The sequence below is a fragment of the Argiope bruennichi genome, chromosome X1 (assembly GCF_947563725.1).
Source record: "Argiope bruennichi chromosome X1, qqArgBrue1.1, whole genome shotgun sequence".
Lineage (NCBI taxonomy): Eukaryota > Metazoa > Arthropoda > Arachnida > Araneae > Araneidae > Argiope > Argiope bruennichi.
The window spans coordinates 66,409,034-66,435,520 of record NC_079162.1 but is presented as its reverse complement, the minus strand read 5'-3'; the positions used below and the strand labels follow the sequence as shown (position 1 = coordinate 66,435,520).

Here is a 26,487-nt window from a genome sequence, read left to right as displayed (position 1 = left end):
AAGAAAAAAAATTAAAAATAATGGCAATATATATCTATTTTTTAATGTTTCCTTCTGTTTTTTTTAAAATGTTATCTTCTGTTTTTTTTTTAATGTTTCCTTCTTTGCTATTTTTTTTTTTTTTTTTTTTGCAAATTTTTACAATTAACAATTTTACTGGCTCTGATTCTTTAAAATCTTTTTTTCCAAGTATCCCGGATTGTGCTCTTGGGTTCTAGAGAATATCGGATTAAAATTAAAAAAAAATCTAATTGTAACCTTTTTTTAAGTTAATTTTGGGAAGCCCGGTTCTATTTTTTTTTTTTTTTTTTTTTACAAAATCGTTAAAAAAACCATAATAAATTTTATACAAAAACCATAATTTTTCATATTAGTAATTTTATTCAAATTTTACAGGGTGTACTTTCTGTTCTTTTAATAGAAAGACAAATTTTGAGCCAAGTGTTAGTCCATTTTCAAGTGTGACTTTTTTTTAATGATTAGTTGAATTAATTATGCAACTGTGTTCACTGATCGTAAACAAAAGCTAATTTCTAAACCATCAGAGCATATACTTTCTATTCGGAAAATGTTTTAAATGATTATTTAACTTGTTTAATATCCCATATCTTTTTAGTGTATTGTTGAATCATCGAACATTGTTAAGTTTTTGCTACAACAAATTATTTTTAAGCTTTAAACTAAATTAATATTTTTAATAAATTATTTTAAATATTTTGCTGTTAAACTTATATAGTTATATTTACATAGTTATATTTTCAATTTTTTTTGCTTTAAATAGATGAAAAAAAATATCTGTGAAACCAAAATATATCAGTTAAATGCCAAATTTTTTTTTTTTTAAATAGCATTTCTTCTTTAGCGAAAAAATGTATAAAGCAAAATCCTTCTGGCTTATAAGTTTATTGAATGATTTTTTAAGATTTTGTAAAAAGTCTGAAAATATATTACGTAGTTCCTGAACGATAAAAATAATATGTATTTCTATCCATTCTTTAAATATTGGGGTTCGAGTGACAAATAATATGAAATTTTCAATCTTTTTTTTTCTCGCATACTGAAGAATTGCAACAACTTTAGAATATTTCTAAGAGAACAGATTACTTATTCTCTTATTCAAGAGCTACAGAACATATTAAAAAACTATTATGCCAAATTTGAACAAAAAAATATGCATTAGTTTTAATTCATGAGGTTTTCTGAAAGGAAATTCTATCAAAATTGAGAATTTTAGAAAATAGCATTTAAAGATGCAAAAATGTATTATGCTACTATCAAAATCAAATTAATTTTCCAAAGAAGGAATTTAGAAACAAAATTCTTTTTTTTTTTTGTAGAAGACTATTTAAAATTTTCAAATGTTGAATTTTTAAAAAAATGCTATTTTTGAAAAAATAAACTTTTTAACTTACTTTACTTTAGTTTAAAAAAGGCTTTTTTTTAAAAATTAGATTTGATTTACATACGTAACAATTTACATATGCAAAAAGTTTCCAAAAACAGAGAGACATATTAATTTTAAAGTTGGTCAATCCATACAATACTTATCCAAGTCATAATCAAAAGTTCTGTTTATCACTGTTTCACACACAAACACATACTTGTACATATCTATATGGCCATGCACAGAATAATTGAGAAAGAATTGTTTTAGATTTTTTAAAAAATGCATCATTGTAAGTTGATTGAGACACTTTAAATTGACTACAGTTGTAGAAGCCAGTGTCCTCCCAATTTTAGCTGTAATAAAAGAATGAAAAAATTTTATCGAGGATACTAGCACATAAATATAGTTAAATAACAAGATAATACCATATAGACTATCTTTTTAAAACTTAAATCTGGGGTTGAATGATACTATATCAAGCTGAAACTTTGCATCAGATACGAAAAAGTATCAGGTACACAAAACATTCATACTAAGAATATCGGGTATTTCATATCAGTTTTTGGACTCGATTGATTATCTCCTCGATCTCATAATTTTTCGATCGAGTGATGTATAAATTTGATACAAAATATTAGATCTTAGACATAAACCTATATCATATGACCTAATTCGCTGTTCTGTCTCACTGATGTCGCGTTTTTTTTAACTATATATATTTCATTCCCTGCGCCATATGACAGTGCAAATATAACTGAAAAATCCCCTCCCCCTCTTTTACTAACTATATCAATATAGCCCTTCCTTTCCTCTTCTTACCTTCCCGTCAATCATTGTTAAAAAAAAAAAAAACAAGGTCGCCGGCATATTGTCATCATTACTTCTTTCGAAGAAGCAAAATCCCAATTTGGAATCATAATTATATCAGTATTAGCTACCAGTCTCGGCGAAGTTCGAGAATTCATATTCACTGAGTATCCTGTTTCATTTCGACAGGAAAAGAATCAATTACCGGTTGTATCAAGCACAAAAATATTGGGAATAATAGGATATCAGTACCAATATGTGCTTGATACAGCAAAATCGACTATCAAATTAACCCTACTTAAATATAGTTAACCCTGTTTTTCAATATGAAAGATTTACTGTCAAGTAAAATTTGGGATAATCCGGGATTTTTAATATAAATTCGGAGAAAATCTGGAATTCTTTTCAACTCCAGTTCAAAGAAAGAATAATTGGATTGTCCCAATTGTATAATCATTGCCACTTAGTAGCTTATGCCAGAATACCCCGAGAGTTTATCCATAATGGTATGGTTATATTTTGCTATACGACAACAAATAGAAATGTAAAATTTTATAAGCTGTTTCATTTTTATTTATATAGATGGGGCCATTTTATCCAATGGGTTAATTAGATTGTAGCCTAGGGACGCTGTCGATTCAAGGGTGCCTGACAATTCATTTTATTAGTTTTATTTTTATTTTGAATCAAAAAATTTCTTTAATTACGATTTTTAAAAATTTAAAAATAAAAATATGATTAGGGCTTTTTTAAAATAGCCATTATTTTTGTAATGTTATGTAAACTTGTATATGTTATACTATAAATAAAAATGCGTATTTTTGCGTAAATTGAATTTATAATTTTTAAAATGTTAAACAAGATACCAAGAGCTTGTATATGCGTTATTACCTTAATTTAAACATATAGCATTTTATTGTATTTCTGTAAATAAACTTAGAGATGAGAATTGGGAAAAAAATCCATCATCTTATTTTATGTAATATAATTACTGAATTTATTCATACATGCGACCAGAGAAGGTTGATTAATTGATTTTCCAAATCCTATTTTGAAATGACTCTTATTTGTTAAATTGTAAAACGTTAATTAGAAGGTAGGTGGTTATTTTCGTTGAGCAATTGGCACTGAAATTTCTAGTTACTATTCTAGTGGGGTAGCAATTTGCTCAAGCTCAGGGTTCTTAAATTCGTTAAAATGATCCAGTAAAGAAAGTGTGCATCAAATCATCCCTTTTATATGAATTGAATTATACGATATTATTAAATTTGTTATTTACTATTTATGTTCACGAGTCAATTTACAAGTTGTAACTTATTCCTTTCTTTTTTTTTCCTTCAAAGATTAAAGGGGAAACAAAAGCATATTCTTATTGTTATTCGATAACAGAACGTTCTTAAATTAATTTTATTCCTAAATAATCGTTTTTGGAAATGTAACCAAGCGTTTCTGAATTCTCTTTATCATCTATGCTATCTCTAAATTGTTTTGAAATCTGATAGGATAAAAAGCATTAAAAAAATAAACAAGCTTATCAAACCATCTGCCTACATAAAGAAGCATTCAATGGCGAAATCCTCCAAGCATTTATTTCAAAGGGAAAATTAAAGTTACCTGGGACATCGAATGTTTTCAATATCACAAAACTGAAAACAAAACATTCCCAGAACATGTTCCTAGAAATTCAGCCAAGGCGTGAACAGAGGAAACAATCTAGTCAAAACAATCTTATCTTGGAGTCAAGTACAGCCATGGGGGATAAAATGAAAAAAAGATCAGAAACAAAAGCGAATGAAAATATTCCCATGTTGTTTTTATGTATGTGTGGGAGAATAGTGTAAGCATCTCATTCCCTTCTACTGTTCAAAAATAGTTATAGCGATCGAACATAAAACATTTCATTGTTTTGTTCGTGGATCTTGGAATGCACGCTGTGGCATTTTTTAAAAATTGGATTGAACTCCATTCTAGCGCGGAACGGAGGCTTTCATTAGATGTAATGAAGGCTTACGAGTAAAATCAATTGTTCCTGATGTCTGAAGATTCTTTTTTTTATTTATTTAAATAGCGCTGCATCTTGGGAACGGAATACATGTAAAAAGAAAAGATTGTTCCTGTTGTATAGCAGAAAATTTGGTGGGAAATTTGAAATGATATACTTTTTTTAAACAATGCTTCATATGTAGAGTAAGAACTTCCGATTACCTTCCTGAATATTCAAAACAATATTTATAGTTTTATTCTAAAAAGGTCATCCAAAAGTAAACTTGTTGAATAGGAGGAAATTATGCGACTTCCGGGCAGGTTAATTTTAGAATATCATTTTAAAAATATGCTTCGTATCTCACTTTTAATTTCTTATAAACTTAATAAATAAAAGCAAAGTTTATAGTTTTATGAATGTATCCCATTACCCCACACTACGGCTATAGTTGTCCAATTTTTGACAATATGTAAGCAAATAACTACCACCGCCCTTCATACTTTCATTAATAAAATAACAATATATTATTACTAATGCATTTATTTGTTAGTTGTTCGGTAATAAATTAAACAAAAATAAAGACAATAAAGATCTCGATATTACATACAAGTTGATTTTGTACATTGTTTATACCTTAGAAAAGTCAAAACAAGTTCGCTTCAAAATTCTAATTACGACTATAGCCGTCGCGACGGTCATATCAATTCTATGGACAGAAAAGAATAGTTGAAAAAGAAAAATTACGGTTGTAGCTGCAGAGAGTTTCATAGAAAAATGTGACTTCTAAACTACTTAAAACATATAACTGGAGCTTAATTTCCTATGAGAGTTGCGGCCATAGATTAATAATTCCTCAGCGCACAATGTGCATCACAGAGATGCCAAAAGGGGGGGGGGAGTTAGAATCTATGATTTAAAATATTGATATATAGGAAGCTCAAAATTAGAATTATCTCATTCTAACGACTTTTTTTTAAAAAATGAAAATGAATTTTTGTACTTGCAGAAATGCTGTCTACAGCTTACAAAATTTTTCATTCATATAAACTCGGACTTCTTAAACTATGGGTCGTAGTTTTATGATTACATCTACCCAGCGTATACTATATGACAGTATGATATTCTCAAAAAGAAATTTTCATCTAAAAAAACACATTAACCATTTTACTCTAAAATTTAAAATGACTTCAAATTTAACTAACCATTCTATTCAAAGCCGTTTTGTTAACCATTTTGCTAGAGAAGATGGAACTATCAGGTCTGCACATGTCACAGTTCGTCGTAAGGAATGTTTATTTTCCCAGATCATTTTGAATGCCTGCACATAACCAAATCCTAGCCTATCTGACTTTAAATTGTTATATAAGATTTTATCGCTCATAACACTTAGCGCTTGTAATTTTAGGTAGTAAATGCACTTTTGATAGCGACTCGGAGTACGAGGAAATTTGTTTTACAGCAGGTCTGAAGGTTTTAAATTTATGCATGAACTAGTAAAAATGAACACTTTTGGGCATGATTTGCTTCATTTTTATTATTACAATTATTATTGTTGTTATTTTAATTTTCCAAGATTGATTAGAGCAGTTCTCAATAATAAACCGGTAGATCAAGGACCACTTTGCGAGCATCTTTGAGGTTCAACAAACCTGAAAGTATGAAAAAAAAGTTTCAATAGCGATTTCTTAGTTTAAGTTTTAAAATTCGTAATTGTACATAATTATTAATAACGAGTTACAACATTCACCAATCTACTATCGAATACCAGAAATAATATTACATCCATTGATTTGATTCAGATGTAGCGCGTGGTTGGGATGCCTGAATTTTACAAATATCTTTCAGGCAGGTTTGAAAACACAGTAAAGTTGGTGCATGAAATCATTTCTGTATTTGGAAATATTTAATGGTGCGGATAATTATTTTCATTTTTAAAAGAAAAAAAGCCTCTTTTATTCTTAATAACGAAATTAATCACTGCTGAAGAAATTATGAGCTATGTCGAGGTAAGAAAGATGTTAGTAGAGAAGAGATGGTGTCTGGTAGAAAATGTTAACTTCATCGTCGTTCTTGCTTTTTCTTTACTTTGTTTTCTAAGTAAACCTGCGTGTCAGTAAAAAAATTTCTTCTTCTTTGCAGCCCACATAAACATTGGCAGAAATATAAAACAACTTGCCTTGCTTATAAGCCAAATTCTTTTAAAGCGTGACTTGCGAAATCGCGAGAAACTAACTCTAACGACGTCGTAGAGAATAATTCTGGAGTCCTGGAAATTCTCTCGAATCCTTCTTGTTTTTGATTTATTAACATTTACGAGCAAAAGTAATGTTTAACTGCATATTCTTGCCGAAATTTTGTGAAATTTTTTTCTTGATTTTGTACCACTATTTTTTTCCAAAATAAATATCTTAAAATGAACAAATGATTTTTCTTAATTACTGTTCCTGTTAATAAACTTGCATAGTAAATTAAGTTTTAAAATGGAATTCTTCTATTACGAATCTGCCTTCCCTAAAGTGACTAAAAATATTTTTTGGAACATATTTAAGAAATTTTTCATATAAATTTATATATATGCAACGATATTTTAAATTAATTAAATCTTAATTAATTCGAATCAAATTTTAATTTCAATTTAGCTCATAATAACTTCATTCTAAAATGTTTTCTTATTTCCTGATCTAATTCAAGTGTATCTTCAGATGATTCTAATTGTTTAGCTTCTCTTTTGAGGGACCCTCTTAAATGATACAGTTAGAATCATCTGAAGATGCATCACTTTTTATTTATTTAATTAATTATGCACGCGCTCTATAAAACTGCTCACTTCAGCATTTTCTCATGCTCCGAGTGAAGGGATAAAAAATCCTTAATGCTTATAATATTCTTTTAAAGATGCCTAAATTTCCCTTTCCTAAGTACACGAGTCAAAGAAATCCCTATCAAAATCTCATTGTAAAACTCGTGAAGGGAAAAATTTTGGTCTCGTTTGCTCTTCTGCTCTTGTGTTGCGATGTAAACTGACGTCAGTTTTATCATCGCTTCTTGCCCATAATATGCCTCCCGTAATAGAAAAAATCGAAGTTTTAAAAGTTTCTTCTTTTCGCCACGTAACTGCTAAAACATGGTTACATATATAGTTGTCCAGAATATTTCAACATGCATCGTGATTTATAATATTTCTTTAAAATTCGCTAAATAACTATTTTTAATTGTGTTTTCGTGTAGTTTACAATAATTAATATTTCAATTTCAATTTCGAAGAAAACATTTGTTGTTAATATTGGTTTTATTTGAAAAGGAGATCGTGGATAGAAAAAGTGCAAGAAGCCTTGTTTCAAACTTCCTGCATGTAAATAATTAGGAGAATCCACTAGTTATTAGCACGTATTAATATTCCGATGTTGGCTGTGCTGAATATTATTGATGATTTATTAATTTGCAAAATACGCACTAAAATTTCAGTTTAAATTGTCAATGCACTAATTCAATTTAAAATGATTGTTACGAGTTAGCACACATATGTTTTACGTTATTTTCGGAACTTATTTGCAATTCCCAACTTCTCCTTTATGTCAATTTGTTGTCTATGATTATCAAAAGTAGAATCGGTTAAAGCCTTTTAGGAGCCTTTAAGCAGTCCAAATATAGGGAATCTTTTCCCTTCCAACCTTTCAAAAATAAATATTTTTTATTGATTTATTTTAATTTTTATATAAGTAGTTTTAAGAAGCAAATTTTCACGAATTGAAATAGCAATCGCTGGATTGCAATCACGAACTGAAGTAGCAAGCGCTTGATTCCATTCATTTTCTATAAAGTTGGTTTCATTGTATCGCGCATAAATAAAAAGATATATTTGAAATTCAAAAGTAATTTCAAAAGAAATAGCAAAGAAAAAAAAAGAAAATATTTTTTTTAACTCGATTTAAATAATATTTAATACTGGGATCGGATATTTTTTTTAAATTATAAAGCATTACATTTTTTTAGAATGATAAAATAACATAATATCAAATTTGCAACTGGTAATTAATTAGAAACTGGAATAATGTTAATTAAAACAGTATTTTAATTTGAATAATTTCGAGTACAGGGTCTTGGTTATTGAGTGAAACTACAAACTTAAATAGCTATCAAAATGCCACAAAAAATTCCCTAGGGCTCGTGGCAATTGTTTACAATAATCTGGCCTTGATCAAAAGCTATACTACAGGCAAATACCTAAAGCACAAAAATAAATTAAACGCTAAATCAATAATTGTCTAGCTAGAAATGAGTATTTTCTCCATATTTACCGTGGATCTGCAAAGAAAATCTTTGAAACAGTGAGGAAAACAATCAGCTAAAAATCAATAAAAAAGTAAATCAGCCGATTTTGCTTTAAATTATGGTGGAATGTTCTAATTATGTTCTCAAAAAGTTTGAAAAAGATGGCGAAATTATAATACTGAATGTCGGAGTTTTTTATAGCTTTTCGGGAAAACTGACTACATTTTTAAAATTTCACAAAATTCTTTAAATTACATTAGACTTTCAAAACGAAATTCATTAGGACGGAACTTGTTTGATCTATCTAATGGGACTTCGATTATTTTCTACTGCCTTCCGAATCAGTACTACTAGGCAATCCTCCAAAAACGTCACAATAAAACAAATACATTTTTTTCTGGATTTATTATTTAACTTCGGACTTTGAAGGGCGTTGAGTTGCCATTAAAGTTACTTCTATAGCAAATTCCATAAATGTGAGCTCAAATAATTCGTTTGCACATCATACACACGATCAAAAACTTCCTTTTTTGAATATAAATGTATAGTTTTCATGGAGAAGAAAACGAAATTTACCTTCTACATTGTCACTTTTACATCAAAATGTCTGATTTCGTATTTGCCAAATTTTTTTATTGATGCAAAACACTTGTATAGGTTACCTACATCTGCTCTCACATTATTATTTATGATATGTATTTGTTGTATGTCATTAATGATTTTAGCTGTTGCGTCAAAATTTCGTATGTTTTCCTGAGTGCGGTTTTTGACTTACAACCTTTTGATAAAACTGCGACGATATATTAAAATTAGTATTTAGTGCTACAGTGCGTAAATGCGATTAAATTATTCTTAAACAAGAGTTTTATTGTCTTTTTTTATTATGGATAAGTGGTTAGGGGAATTCAAGGTCCACTATCTCAAAACATAGTTGAAATAATATTGCTAGTTTATGACATAGGGGCTCTATTTTTCGAAGAATTAGTAACAAGCCAAATAACGATAATAATAACAGTTAATAGGAGAGATTTCCACGAGACTTTCTTGCATACCCTCCAATTAAGTTTTATCCCCCTTCGAAAAGGGAATTTCTTTCGAAAAGGGAATTTTTAAATATTTTTTCTCCTTCATAAAATAACATTGGCGTATTCCTTTTCAACTAGGCAAATATTCAAATATTAGTGAATCCTCAGTTATAAAAAATTAAAAAAATAATAATAATAAACCAATCTTTCGTCGCATCCATTCCGTAGATGAAAATTACTTAATAACTGCGCTTGTACTGCATTTTAGTATTAACAGGACGTATGAAAAGTATTTAAAAAGTGACAGAGCTTTTTTTCTTTTATTTTAATTCAACGATTAAAAAACTACTACTTATACGTCCTTTTGATTTTTGATTTTTCTCGTATATTGATATTTTCTCTATACTGTCTATTGCTACATCTATTTTATTGTCATCAAAGAAAAAGACTAATTAGCGTAGATTGTGTTTAATCTGTAACATCATTTAATTTTACGACAAATTTTATTTGAATACATAAACTTGCTTTATAATGGTCGTTCTTTAAGTGGCATACTTAAAAGATGGTCCAAATTTCTTCCGTTTTGCATAAAATGCCTTGGATTGGCCCAATATAAACTAAATAAATCTTGTTAAGTGTTTTAAAAAACAGATTAACTATTTCTATTTTTAAGAAATTAACTTTTGAAGAATACTCCTTCATAATATTTTTATTATGACCACCCGAATATAATCAATACTTCTGAAACATTTTGAAAAAATAAATGAACTGTAATAAAATTACTCGTTTAACATATTGCGATGTTCTTCGGTCTCTCCCTGCTTTTTAAAAAATTATCAATAGTTCATGTTTTTATCTTAATTATCATTTTATAAACACTCTTTTTTATTTGTCCTGTTCTACAACCTACTATATACTGCCGCACTATTTATTAGCTTTCCAATTTGAAGTTCTGGAATTGAATTTGCGATAAAAATAAAAACGTGCTTCTAGAAAAAAATGAGCATTACGTACTAATGTTGAATGTAAATAATGCATCATTCGGCAGTTCTTGGTGTGAATAATGCTTCTAAAAATTACGAAACGCACTAATATAAGCACCAGAAGTGATGAATGAGTTTATTTATTTAGCCGCTGAAAACACTCATTATATCAGCACCAGAAGCAACTGTTTTTATCATCAACTGATTGCCTGGACTTGATATCTCGGCAACTATCAACCTCTTATTTACGTCTGAATACAGATTGGATGAAACGTGATCAGCTGGAGCGTAAAGTCGGTATCTTAGAGCAAAAACTATCTTTTGATCAGAAGTATGATTTTCCCGAAAGAGATTTCGCTTCAAATTTATCAAGATACATGTTTTTAAACAAACCTTCCTGCCAAAAATGTCTTTCCTATGCGCTGTAAGTTATGCAGATAAAAATTATCATTTGTCGAAGCTTCATGAAGCAATTAATTATATAAGTTCAAAATGGATTATAAACATTCAATTTTTTAAAATATTACTCCTTTTTATTATTTATTTATTATTCAATTAATTATTAAATTATTTATTACTCAAAAATGCTTTGGGCTTGAAGGATTAAATTTATTTTATGATCATTACACCAAGTTTGGAGATTTTTGTCGGATTTTGGACGAAATACATACACAGGAAGTTTGTCTGTCTGTCTACCTGTCCGAGTATAAATGAACACAATGACTACAAAAAGCAAATAGATGAAATAAATCAGATTAATCAAATTTGCTACAAAGTTTTAGCATCTGAAGTGCAGATCCATAAACCCAGCATCATAATTTGCAACCCAGTTCATCAAAGGGTTGACCATCTGAATGGTCTGTATGTTTTCATGCATGTGAATGTGATAACTAAAATAAATAAATAATAATAAAAAAAAAAAACAGTGACTTCGATAAATGAATAGTCTATGATCTTATTACTGAAACTGTACATCTGTATTAAATTTTGTTTCAATCGGTCGAAAACAAGTTGTATAAAATGCATACTCGGTTTTCTTTATTATAATATTAAATACAAAATTCTCATATAAGGGACTTGAAAATAAAAACTTGAGTACTTGGAGAAATTTGAACTCATGGTTTTACAAGATCCATAATTTTTCTGCTAGGGTAAAGGAGACAGCACCTTTATTAGGAAGTATATCAGAAAGTTTTGGGAGACCGCACTAGCTCGTTTTAGCATGACGGATGTTAAGTTGCAACAATTTAGCTTTCAGCACATAAGTTACGTGTTGGTATAAATATTTCATTCACTATACCAAAACAAATGTCAATGATTCATGCATTTTTGAGTTACGCCGTCGTGCAATGAAACTGGATGCAACTACTAAGTTCTACTAAAATCCCAATTAAGTTAACAATTTGTTGAAATAAGAAATTAAATTGACCAAATTTGGTTAAGAGAACTCTGGTTAACCAAAATTCGGGTTCTTCGAAATGCATCTGAATAATGCAGAAATGATAAAAAAGAATGCCCGGTTTGGTTTAGTTATATTAACGTCCCGTTGTAAAGCAACACTAGAGCTATTTTGGGACGGACTTTGTAATTTTGGATCGTGATCAGACGACGAGGACGACACCTGAGCTGGCACCCCCTCTGCACACCACACCAGAGAGAGAAAGTTTGCCCCTAACGGATTTAACGTGCAACAGACCCCCTTACACGACGGCCCTTCCGTGGAATAGAAACTCGAACCTCAAACCCTACGGCTTACAAGCCGAGACCTTCAGGCCACCGCGGCTGTTAAAAGAATGCCCGGATACGAAGAAATGAAAACCAGCCAAATGGATGAAAGGATTGTTGGACACAATTTGGGAAGAAATCATAGATCAAGAAATTATAGAAACAGCGGTACAGCCAAATGTTGACCTTGGTCGAAGAGCCCGAAGTAGAAGACGTGGACGACAGAGTAACAGCCGACAGTGAGCTTAGAGAACTAACGATAATATGTTAAGAGTTTGCTGCCTTTCAATAACCTACTACAGTATTTAAATGCCTTTAATTTGAAAGTTAAAAGTGGTCGTTGAACACCAGATGTAGCTTACTGTATATTGTGTATTTATACATTTTCTTTTAAAGCTGCAAAGAAATTACAATAGATATATTGTTGTTATTTTCAGTTGGCTTACGTTAAGTTCTTTTAAGTTGTCTTTTATAATCACTAAAATATTGAATTGTGCAGTGAGTTAATGTCGGCTGACGTACTTCTAATGAAAAGATGACGGGACATTCCTGCTCGAAAACGATGGAAGAAACGCAAGATTGCTGAATTTTTTAGTGAGTAATTCACATACCATAAATCATCAATATATATAATTATCGAGTGTCGTCTATAACACTAGGTGGAGTTATTTGGTCCGCATTGTTATCGAATTCGAAACACAAACATCTGTTTTAGCGTTAAGCAACTCAAACAGATTTATTTATGTTTAAATTGACTGATTTAACGCCATGAGAATAAAGTTAAGCATATATAAAAATTAATAATTGGAATGTAAACATATTTTATTTACATTTTTTCAGCTGGATTGCAGCAAAAATCAATCAGCTAAAGTCTTCAGTTTTTATTATTTTATATTTATGCAGATTCATAATATTCTCATTTCAATTAGAGGTTATTACTGATATTTTCTTTATTTTGTATTTAGCATTGTATTTTTATCTGTTATTGGTCACTATTTGTTTCAAACAGATTTCAGATTAGTTTTGATTTGATTGTTTGTGAACATTGTGGATAAAGAAGATCCCAGGGAAAGAAAAGAAAATTTCTATTGTTATTATATATTTACATCTTTAGTATATTACAAATACTGATTTTATTTTCTTAAGCACTCTGCCAATATATATGAGATTTTATATTACAACTTCCGTTTGTTAATCTCCGACAATCATATCTCTGATATATTTTTAAAAAGGTAACAGTCCGTCTAGATGGGCGGATCGTCTGGTTATTTAATATATTTTGAGGCACTTACTAGTTCTAAAAAGTCAATATTTAATATACATAAGTAGATCACAAAAAGATTTGTGATTTATTTTTTTTTTGCACCTAAAATTTTTTTAAAATTTCATACTGTAATGAGATAGAAAATTGTAATAAATACCCAAGGCTTAGCTAAAAAAAAAAAAAAAAAAAAAAAAAAACCGGAACTGCTATTCTTCCCCCCCCCCCCCCTCTTTACTGCCATTACCTGGGTAGTACTGTATGTGAGAAAGTAAGAAAAGTACAAATGAAATATTCTGAAACAACGATTAGAACACAAGCTTCACGGTACAAAGTTCACTTGCATAACTTTTATAGAAAAAAAATTCAACCCCCTTCCCTCAATCGTAATGGACAAATTCTCTGACGCGAAAATTTTTTTATTTCTCAAGTTCAAGCTTCTCAAAAACATTTCCATCTGACTGGATTCAAAAACCTTTAGAGCAAAGAACAATTCTTTTAAATACCCATGATGAGACTTAGAATACCTAATGTCCATGGATAGTTGTGACTTCGACCTTAAAAGTTTCCTTCTGGTCGTAAATTATGTTCATTAACTGTCGTGCTGGACATAAATATTCACTAAGAACTTCCATTTTGTTTCGATTGTTGACCTCGAGATAGTTGTTTCCAAAGAAAGCACGTTGAATGGGCCTTCTCTAGTAAAACTCTCATTCACTGTCCCATAACAATAAAGTCGAACTGAGTATAAATGACAAAATAAAGCCAGCACAGTCGTCGGACGATAATATAAATAAAACACCGAACTACGTCGTAAAGAAGGATTCTCTCTCTCTCTCTCTCTTTTTAAGCAATACTTTTAGCGATTGAAAAGTGATTGCGTATAAAATAGTTCTACATAACCATTTAATGCAGCATTTTCATTTTTTAAAAAAAGTAAATTAAAAGCGCAATTAATAATTCCAGTTAGAATTCCCTTAATTATAATTGCAATTAATAATTCCATCAATTAAATTTTATAGTTCTAAATTGCAAGATGAGTTTAAAAGTATTATAGTATAAGAAAAGAAATATATATGTAAACATAATTTTTTAAGCAGTTTCGTGGCCTAAGAGAGAGAAGACATTTTGAATTATTAAGTTCGCTTTTATTCCATCCCGGGAGGCATAATTTATGTACAAGAAGCCAGGGCGAACTGACTTTCGTTCACAAGCGATACAAGAACAGAAGAGACAGAAAATGGGCAAGAGAGAGAAAATATTTCCCCAGTGTTTATATACTATAAGATTCTGACAGGAATTTCTCTACACGTGTCGATTTAGGTTAGGGAAATCCACGTATCTTTTAAAAAGAATTCGCTTGGCTAGACAATTTTTTATCCCTTCACTCGGAGCGTGGGAACTGCTGATTTAAGCATTTCTACAGAGCTCCTCGTGCATTAATTAAAATAAAGAGGCGGAATTGGATCAGGAAATAGGAAAACATTATTGAATGAATTTAATAAAGGCTAAATTAAGATAAAACTTTGGAAATTAATTAGAATTGAAATGAGATTTTAAAATATCATTACATTTATATATATATATATATATATATATATATATATATATATATATATATATATATATATATATATATATATATTTCCCGAAAGTGCGAACCAATATACCTTATTTGGATATATCATAAGGACACAAACATCACAAGAATGTTTTATTTATAATCGACCTACACATACAATCACAACTTTATGAGCAGTAGATTTCTGCACTTATAAAATGGTTTGCATTTTTTCAAAAATAAATAACCTTTAGTGTTTTCGTTTTTTGGTGTTAGAGCATATCTTTCGCTGTTATGATTGAATTTTTTTACTACATTTTAGTGTTAATAATCGCGGATAATCGAGAATTTATTGTAAATAACCATCAGTTACAAAAAATAAACAAAATACAAAAAGATTTTAGTAAAACCTTCAATATTCGCTAAAAATAAGTACTAACAAAAACACAGGACTTTTTGTAATTTGCTTTGAGATATACACTTCTAAATGCGATCAGATTGTAACAAACTTCTTTTTTATATTATCTAGCGACTGAAGTGAATTACTGAAATCATCAGTAATCCACAAAATGACTGTAAAAGGACACAAATCAACATAAAAATGCTTTTGAGCAATTTTTATTTGCAGTAGGAAGCCTGCATTTGTAATTTAATAAACAATCGACTTCTGCACTTATTAATATTTTGGTTTATTCTTTTGTACAATAATCAGCCATTCTCTCTCTCTCTGTCTTAAAATACTTCACTGTTGTTTATAACTGTAGTTTTTTTAACAACATTTTATGATTAGCAATCGTAGGTAATCGAGAGCTTATTGAATATAATAAGAATTTTAATGGAGATTCAAAATTGCCGTTAAAGATTTTTTGTTTTTCAAAATTGTTCCATATTTTGAACTAAAATTACAGTGAATTACAACTAATTGAAATTATATTAAAATAGACAATTTGGTACAGTTTTAATTGCGTGTGATATGGGTGTAATAAAGTTAATAGCTTTATAATATAGAATTTTAAAATTGTCCCAGTTTTGTCTGACTGTAAATAAAAAAAGCACGGTTATATAAAAATGCATCTTAAAATATACATTCATCCTCCTTTATTATAACAATTAGACAATATCAAATATTAAAATTAAATATTTAATACCCTATCTATAGATTCGTTTTATTTACAGTAAAAGAAAAATCGTTTGAAAATCTTTTGATCTACATAAAACGATTTTTCATTCGAAAAACCGTTTTATGTAGATCAAAATAAAACCCTTTTTTTTTGTTGTTGTTAAAAAGAAAGATTAGAAAATATTTCATTCAAAAGGCTATTTTTTTTTTTAATCTAGTCATATATATTAAGATAGTAAGATATAGGATGGTTTTTACAGTAAGTGCGGATTCTCTGCTTTGGACTTAGAAAATGTTGCAGTTACGATGAAAACTATTTTAAAGAATTTAACAAATGCATTCACATGACTTTGTCTAGCTAAAAACAAATAATTTAAAAAGTTGAAGAATTTTCTCTAATTTAAGTTGAAATTCAAAAACGCTCTTGTTCTGAGAGAGAGAGAGAGAGAGAGAAATGAAATGTGGTGTATATTGTTCTGCTATGCTAATTTCAGTAGCGAATTTTAATCTCTAGTCAAAAGCTAATTAATCATTTAGGTTCCGAAAAATAAAATTGTTTTAATTTAAAATAAATTAAAAAATAAAGAATTTCTATTGAAGATAAGTTTAAAAGTTTTTTGAAGATGGGCATTTTTTTTTTGTTTTTAAAATTGGGTTGTATAGGTTTTACCTTCCAAAAAAATAATGTTATTTTGTAAAGTTTAATTTAGCATGTTTATATTAACGTCGTAACTTTGGACTGATATTAGACTCGTAATGTTAGATTAGATCAGATAACAAGGACGGTATCATAGCTGATTTCCCATTCATCAATTTCCCAGACCACACAGATTGAAGGTTTGTTTGACTCCTACATTTTTCGCGAAATCAAACTAGTGATTCGCCGACCTGTTAGTTGAAACTATCGCTGACCACGGTTGTAACAGTTCTTTGAAGATGAAGACGAATTTTTTCAATGAATTCATATAAGAATCACTTTATAGAAGAAGCAATATACTGCTAAAGTAAAAGATGAATGTGCATTGAAATAGTTAATGTATAATATAGAAATGTTTTCGATTCAAATGCGTTCTTTTTAATTATTTATTTTATGCCAATATTCATATTTTTTTATTGTAAATTCAGAAAAGTTTAATAAGAAAATAACCAGAAACTCAAAAAAAAAAAAAAAAAAAATAGCATGTCATTTACAAATTTTTACTTTTTCATAGATGATGCATGTATGCAAAGGAAAAAATATCGCAATCGGCAAAAAATTTGATGTCAAAATTTTGACGAATCTCTTTGTTTCAAATCTCCATGAGTTCAAAAACATACATTTTTATTTTTATGTTTGTCTGCCTGTGAATAACTCAAAAACACTTTGAATTAGAAGAATGAAATTCCATATATGACCTTTGCACCAAATTTGTGGATTTCTGTCAAGCTTCGAGTGAAATCCTCCCAGATGAAGTGTATCTGTCCGAGTGCAAGTGAGCACGACTTCTATAAAACATAAAGAGCTAGATGAATGAAGTTTGATGTACGGTTTTAGCATATAAAGTGTAGATCTATCAAATTTTGAAATAAATAACTCATCAATGGATTGACATCTGGTAAAACATTCTTCTGTTGTTAGGGTGGGGAAGCTTAAAGAGGGGATATCGGTGCAAGTATCGTCTACTGTCGTAATCTGCCTACTGTTCAAAATCATAGGATCTGTCCTCCTCATTTTTAATACAGCTTAAAAATGAGGGAGATATTTATCTAGATAAACTAAACTAAACTTATATCTTGTTAAAACTTAAAATAACAAACTTAAAGCAAAAAAGAAATTATTCTCTTTCATTAACTAACCTTACAATGTATCGTGTAGTTTTTCGGCTGTACGTTTTTATTTCCAGTTATAAGTTTTATGCGACTATTCCAAAGGACAACAATGAGTGTTTGGAAATCCTTTTTTATGTCCTTTTCGATAAACATTTGTAGAAAAAAAAACGATATATAGCAATAATGATGCTAGAATTAGATTTAAATTAGAAAATAGCAAGACGGCTGTTGTATGAATAATTCTACCATTAAAAGTACTAACAAAATGTTTTTTGCATTGTGAAAAATATATTGGTAAATGGGACTTGTATTTTTACTGCAGAGTTGTTATGATGTGATTTTTGTCACTGGGATGCTGTTAATTCATGATGTAGCCATTTCGCACATTTTTTTAATTTCATGAAAAAGATAATTTTTAAACTTTTTAAAATACTTTTCATAAATTACATGCAGCTATTCAAATCACATACATATATACATGTTTTGTTTTTGTTTTGTTTTTTTGTAAAAATAAAAAAATAAGGATTTATGAATCTTAGGGTTAACTTAAATTCAGTTTTAAAATTACACTGCTTTAATTAAGTTCAATTTTCTTGAATCAAAATGCAGAATATTAAAAATATTAATTTGCACATAGTGATGAATAATTTAATTGTTAAAGATGTTTTGAAAGAAAAGTGTGTGCCATTAGTAAGTAAACGTAATGTCAAAAATAACAGTTCATTACTTATTGTGAAAACGTACACGTAAGAACAATTTTTTTTTTCAATCTCCCTATCATTAATTTGTAGAATAACTCGTTATTTCATAGGTTAACAAAATAATGTAGGGATTGATTGATTGATTCTATATTTTAATTAACTTTATCCGTTATTTCCTACAATGTCTAGGCATTTTGTTAAATAATAATTCACATTAATAGTGACTATAAATTTATGTTTTAGCATATGACTATAAATTTATGTTTTACGTCCTTTATTTGAAGTGCTATTTACTTTTATTAATTTTTGTTAACACATTAATAGCTTAATTAATTGTATCAAATGGAACATTAAATATTCTTGATGCGTGAGAATGCTTTAAAATCCCTTACAAGTTGTTTAGTAATTTTTAATTTTGAATATTTGACAAGTGTTTGCCGATTCTAAAGGAATAAATAAAAACTAAATTCTGTATATTATTTCTATTCAATAAAGTTAACGAAAAACATGTGTTTTTAATTTTTAAGACACTGTTGAAAAATAATTTGCAGAAAGTCAGAACTTCAAAACGGTAGTTAAAACGCTAAGCCGTCCAAAAATTTTTATGCATAGTTATTTTGTATTGCCGTTGTTCTTTTCTTACAAAATCTTTTTGTTGCACTTTACCTAAAAATATTTTTAAAAACCCTTCAAAATTATATTTTTTTACTACTTTATTTGCAAACGTTAAAAATTCGATAAATTTTACAAACAAAACACTTAGCTTACATAACTAATCTAAATATAACCTAAATTAAATTTTCATTATTTTGAATTCTTTTTATTGTCATTTGATTATGATGCAATTATTATTTTATCATTATTATTATAAATAAGACAAATTTTCAACAAATTATATCCGTTGAAATTAATTTCTGTTTGATTGTCAATTTCAATCGTTGGGATTTATTTATATTTCTTAATTTTGGAGTTTGAGTCACTACTCATACTTTTGATCTGATGATTTTTTTTCTTTTTAATATTCAAGTAACGGTAAAACAGCAGAGCAGGTGCATTATTAAATGAGTAGATTGTTCTTGTTTCACAACAGGATGCCTTTTTTTAATCATTAAATTCAAAATATATTTTTCTTAAAGTTATTGTTTAATTTTTTGCGGCAGATGTTCAAGATTACAGATGCTTATTGCAATCATTACTCATCAATAATGGTGAATAAATACATAGTGATACATTTTTTTATACAATTGAGTTTTTTCAGCTGCAGAAATGAATCTTAAAGCCGGGTTGCTGTATTGGCTCTTTTAAGGCAAAATTTTTTAGTCTTTATTTTTCCAAAGTACTTGGCAATATGAATTTTCATTAGTTCTTAAACTCCGTTTTGACATTTCTTTAATTTCATTTTCTTTCGTGATTTCTAGAGCGATTCGTTGAAAGTATTTCAACAGTTTATTATAGACTTTTGATATTATGCTGATCAAAATCGCCATTTGATAGTCAAAATAGTCATTCTATATAATACCAAATTAGTTTAATAAAAATTAGATTAGCATTTTATAAAAATTACATAGCATTAGCATCTTATAAAAATGAGCTTAAAAAATTACATTAGCATTAGCATCTTATAAAAATGAGTTTTATAAAAATTACATTAGCATTAGTATTTTAGCATTTTATAAAAATTAGTTTCTTTTTAAAATTTCTTTCTATTCCTTTTATTTATGTAGTGATTGACGGACTCTTTAGCATGTTTGTGTTTCATATCAAAGCGGTCAAAAATAATACTTTCTCTAATATATATTTTTTTCCGTTTTTTAATTCAATTCAAATAGGAACTGCTATTGACCACAAGAAAAAGTATAATGTTGATATAAAAACTGCAGCTTCAATTCGTTAGGCTGTCTTTTATATATAGATATATTGAATTTGGAAATATTAAAAAAATTAATGAAATCAAAATCAAGAATTCTTGTTTCGTATGAAACTAATGAAGCTTTAATATATTTACTTTAAAGACGTTATTTTTATCTATTATGCTATCTTTCAAATATGAAATCTGTTATTTCATGAGTTATTTCATAAAATAACTACGAATTCTATGAAATAAACGAATTACACACTTAAACGGTGACATTTATATGCCCCTTTAGAGGAATTCATAGTCTTAAACCTCCATTTTTAATCATGATTTAGCAAAACATGCTTCAATTGTAATCAGTGCAGAGACCACCCCCGTCATCCGATTACGCCTCAAAATTAAGATTCCCAAAGAGAGGGGAAAGAGAGGAATATTCACATGAGTACAATAAATAAAAGGGCAAGTAAAATAAAAAATATATAACATTTCATTATTTAATAAAATTAATAAAAGAAAAAGAAAAAAGAAAAAAATGACGAGGTAACATTAATTATTCATTTTACTAATAGTTTTACTTTTCCTTCACGTAAATTCATCCATACTGATATTCATATTAGGTAGCTGTGTTCTATGCATTCAGTATGTACTACAATGTACTTAGGATTCCTTGTATTCATATATTCCATACAATAATTTCAGAGAAAGCATTCTTCAAAATCTCATTTATTTTTTTTAAAAATGTAATTAATTATCTTTTTAAGTAAAAAGGAGGGATTATCCGGGCTATTTTATAAGAATTCGGGATACATTTTTTAATATTGAAATCGGGTTGAAACTGAGATTGTATTGGCTTATTAGAGAAGTTCGGTGTACCTTTTTATACTGTATAACAAAATAGCTAAAAATAAAACAATTATTTGTGGCATAGATTTCACGAATAATTTTTTTAACCATCCATTTCTTCTCGGCAGTTTTATTTTCATATCAATTGCACACTTATTTCAAGAAATTTTTAAAAATGTAATTCTGTGTTGAAATACATTTTTTTTAAATTTAACTCAAATGCTTTCCATTATACGAAAATGCTTTCCTTTGTCCAAAAATGTGTACATCCCTAAACTGCTCTGATTTTTCTTCCATTAAAATTCAAATCGGCCTGAGCAAACGATTTTTCTCTCTGTATATAAAGACATACACCGAACAATACATATTCGGAAAGGGAAAGCGAACTTTTCGTAAAAAAAGATCTTTTGTAGTCGCATAAATATTATTGGTTTCATTTAACAAAGGGGATTGCCATACAAAGGGAGTGTGTATAATATAAACTTCCCCAGCTTCAAGTAACTTCCCCGCCCTCCCAATTCAAAGTATCGGAGGTTACGATGCCAAATCTGATCTCATATCCCCCCAGTAGTACGCAGCTCAAAAAGTTCCGCCTGATGCTTGGCGAGAATTTGTCCGAAGCGTGGACTCCAGTAACCCTTTGCACTTGTTGTGGGGGAATCGGAAGTTGATCCACCAATCTGGTTTCTCTCGCTTTTTCAGTCATTTCGGTTTACTCCGTCGGCTTGCGTTGTTGTAAGGTTTCGCGCAGTGCATCGCCAAGCAAGAGCCACATGTTTTTGACGTTTCTCAATTTTAAAAATTTGTGAATTGTGTTTGACAACTGTAATTAGTGATGTGACAACATTGGATAACGATACCCATGGGACATGGAACTGTTTAACGTTATTTAAAAGTCATTTTGGTTGTCTTATTCCTACACATTTTATTTGAAGCTGGACTTCGGTTTTGAATTATTTTCTTCAAATAATTTTGCTGCATGTTCTTCATTATCACTTAAAGACCAGTGTGCATTTTTTTCACTGCACTGTGATAATATATCGATTAAAGATTGAATGACTCTTTATACATTCTACACCAAGCATGTGCAAAATATATAAACAAGTTCAGACGCGATATTTTTTCAAATGACTTAATTTATCGTCTGGAACCACTGAGGACATGAACTCTGGCAAGCATGCCCTCTTTTTATGTGTGCACGATTGTTTTAGCTCTTATTTTGGAGTTATGTCTCCAAATTTCTAGCGGGTTTGGTACTTTTGAACTACAGATTCTTAGTATCCAGAATTACCGTGGAGAACTTGCTGACGGTTCGTGTTGTGGTGATTACCGCGCAAAAGACGGTTCTTGTCCTTTACAATGTAATACTGCATTCCAACTTTGTCTAAAAGAATATCAGTCCGATGTAAAAACTACTGGAGCGTGCACGTTTGGTAATCAGTCCACTGAAGTAGTTGCTGGTAATTCATTTTCTGTTCAATCTGAGCCTACCAAAGAAGTTATTCTCCGACTTCCCTTCTCCTTTCGTTGGACGGTAAGTAACAATATTTACTATAATACCTGCAATTTTGACTTTGTCTAATAGGTTTATATTAATTAATAGACCATTTATCCAAGTACCTTAAGATTTTATAAAATATTATTATGTCATTTTTAGAATATTTTGCAATATTATAAATGTTAAGCAACATCGTAAATATATTGTACAATATCTTTGCATTTATTCAGGATGTGTATTTTATTTATTATAATAGAGCGAGTCGTTTAATTTAAAACTGAAATAGAACATCTTATTTTTGCTTTATTCAATGAAAAAGTCTGATTTCAGCTGTTATCTGTTTCTAACTGTTTTAGAGATCAAATTATTCGCGTATACTTTTGGTTTTGTCACATTTCATCTTTAAAATGGACGATGGGCTTTAAAACTAAACAAAAATAATTTTATTTAGTTTTAAAGCTTAATAAACTCTGATTTATTAGTTGATTATGTTTAGAAGCATCATTTTCATCTTACCCGGTATAATTCTTGAAATCCAACTTGACATCGATTTTTTTTTCAAATTGATTATAGCACCTGAAGTAGATGTATTTGTTTCGAAGTTTATCAAGAAGACATTAAAAATAACAGAATTGAAATTAGAAAAACTTTGTAGTCTTTGTTTGATGTTTTCCTCAAAGCATGAAATAATTCCTTTGAAGTTTTCTTTAAATTGCGAGAAAATGGTTTCAGTTTTGATTTTTGTATTTACTGAAATTTATGTTTTCCGTTTTTCACTTCCAGTTCCATGTCTTTTAATCTATGAATCGGGAATCTGAAAATTTTGATATGATCTTTCGTCATATTTTACAGCTTTAGTAAAAAAAAAAAAAAAAAAATCAGATTAGCTTGTTTAAAAATATTTTCTTAGATATTACCAAATTAATTAAAGTTTGCTTCTTGTATTCACTTGAAGCTTTATTTTTCGAACTTCCATCTTTAATTAAGACAATAATTATATATATTAAAATAAGACACTGTGGCCGTCATTTAGTCTAATGTTATACCTCAAATAAGGTTTGCTAATAGAAATAAAAAATGAGCAAAAAGAATTAACAGTGGAGAAATAGCCAAAATAGTTAACTTAGATAATTGTTAATTTAAAACCAGATATTAGACTTTTTTTGTTAGATAGAGATTCATATCCTAAATTTTACTTAGGAAACCACAAGAATAGCTCTATGTTTTGAGTATCAGGTTGCAGGTGGAAAAAAGAACAAAAATTTGTATGATCAAATTATTTATTTAATAAAAATGACTTCTTCAAAATCATCGTGTATAACATTCATTCATTCTTAACGCCTTAAGAGCTTCAATATTTGTTATCTTTTATTATCTTTAAATATCCGTTATCTATGTTTTAAAGAAATTTTATACTACGGTCTCCTATTCATGATAACATAGATAAAATAAATTTATGAATAAAAATAAAAAAAGAAAGTAGATACTAATCTTTTCAAATATTTCCTCAGTCCTATAAAGGGGTGATAAGCAATAATTTTTTATTTAAAATTTTCCGTTGCAATTTGTTTTTTAAAAAAGTATTATTTTAATCTTCTATTCGTTTCATATTTCCTTTTTCTAGTTGTTGAAAATTCTCTTTATATATATATATAGTAGTTTGCTATGTTATATATGCTATATATGCACATAATTTTCCTCTATGATGAAATAGCGGCTTAATTTTTGTTTTTTTTCATTTATTAATCTTTTTTTAACTTTTAGCTGTTGTGCAGTTTATAGATTTCCATAAACGCTAGTTTTCGATAAACAAGATATGACATCATATTTTTTCTTTCATATTTTTGTAGACAATTATTGATGGCAAATGTTTGGTTCTTAACTAATTTGTGTGCTTGTGCGTGCGTTTGTATTATTCAGACCATTTCACATTTTATATGAAAGGATCTTAAATCCTCAATATCTATTGAAATTCCATTCAAATGTTCTTTTCTTTCTTTTTCTTTCCCCTCCAGCCTGAAATGAAGAATATTTTCAGTTCGACTCCGTGGGCGAAATTCAGACCTCTTTCGTCTTTTGTCACAATTCTTCTATTCTACTTTTGATTAATTCTTCTACCTGAACTAAAATGAAAGTAACGAAAAATTAATCTTTACTGTTACCTTATATTCCTTTTTTAATAATTTCCGGTTCTTCTACAATTTTTATTTATAACAATAGTGATGCTTCGAAGCATGCACTGCATTTATATAGCTAAAAATGCTTCTTTTTTGCATTATTTTATTCTTATTAGTTTTCCTTTACATTAATGTTTCGTCTCATTCAGTCACAAAGCTTCAAAGTTTTGCAGTTATACATTATCTTCCAAAACACTTTTTAAATTAACTCAAGGTTTATAGTGCAAGAGCGTAAAGCGATGTTATGTCTAACCCGGCCTGACTCTAGAAATCTAATTGCCTTGTAACATAACTTAAATGGTTTTGACATGTATGCTTATACATCGATGCAAGACAGTATACAAATATTAATTAAACGTGAAAAAATAATGAAGACATTTCCCTTGCTTCTCTCAGTATGAATAAGAAAGTTATAATAATAGCATAAAAATTTCGTAAAATGTATGATGAAACCGATAGTCTATATGATAAACATAAAATTGCTGAACTATTGAAATTCAGGTCTAATGACATAAAGAGAATTTAACTGAAAATTTAATCGAATTAAAAAATACTAAAAAGTAAATGATTGTAACAAAACTAAATATAAAAATGTGTGATAAATATGTTTAAGTATCGTTTAGTATAGAGAAAAGTATTTCGTAACATTCAAAGATCAATCTTATGCTTTCTCTGAATTAAATGTTAATGAATTGCATTAAATCGTAATAATAAAGCTGTACTTTTAAACGAGTTATTTTTCTTTATTCTTTGATATTCTTGCTTAAAACGAGAGTTTACAAAGTAAAATAAATAATAAGGTAGCGAAAATGAACTGAATTTCCCCTGAAAGCTTTCTAAAAGATTTGTTTTTTCTAATTTAAAACCGTGGATAATGTAGAAACTGGGTTCCAATTATTTTATATAATGTGATGAGCTTCACTGCCAAGCAAATTTGTAGATATTTTAGAATCAAAAACCGCTGTTTCTCAACGATTATGTTCGTGCAAATTGTCTAATCAGATAGAATAATGTATTGTGTTTTATTCCATGAATTAGTTGAGATGCTACAAAATTGTTTTGCAAATTTTTTAATCAGCTATACAGAAGCTTTTAATAATGTATTGCTTTTTGCAGGTTAGCGTATGGAATTTTGACTCGAAATATACTATATTTAGAAAACTTATTAATTATATGTCATAATTTCTTTGCTTAAACATGATAATGCCGTTTGCGGCAAATTTTGATGCAGCTGTCAATAAAATCATAAATTTATTCGTAAATATTTGATTTTAATCTTGACTCCAGTAATAAAACTAATATTCTAATAATAAAATTGCTCTTCGAGTTTGCAAATGGTGACACACACACACACAAAGAAAACAATAAAAGAAATCGTCCACAATTGGCAACTTAAAAAAACATCAGTGATATATCTGCGTCTGTTGCGTGCATCTGTTTATGCTGTGAATGATAATGTGTTTTTTCATTATTATGTGT

The 26,487-nt window shown here is 28.8% G+C and overlaps 1 protein-coding gene across 1 annotated transcript in view; it reads left to right on the top strand.

Moving 5' to 3' along the window:
- The first annotated feature begins 22,068 nt into the window (after positions 1–22,068).
- The window catches only part of LOC129959061 (protein jagged-1b-like), a 66,596-nt gene continuing 62,177 nt past the window's right edge, over positions 22,069–26,487 (top strand). The window contains exon 1 of the mRNA XM_056071855.1: positions 22,069–22,867. Coding sequence (XP_055927830.1) covers positions 22,511–22,867 — 357 coding nt within the window. The 5' untranslated portion in view covers positions 22,069–22,510. The remainder of the gene's footprint in view (positions 22,868–26,487) is intronic.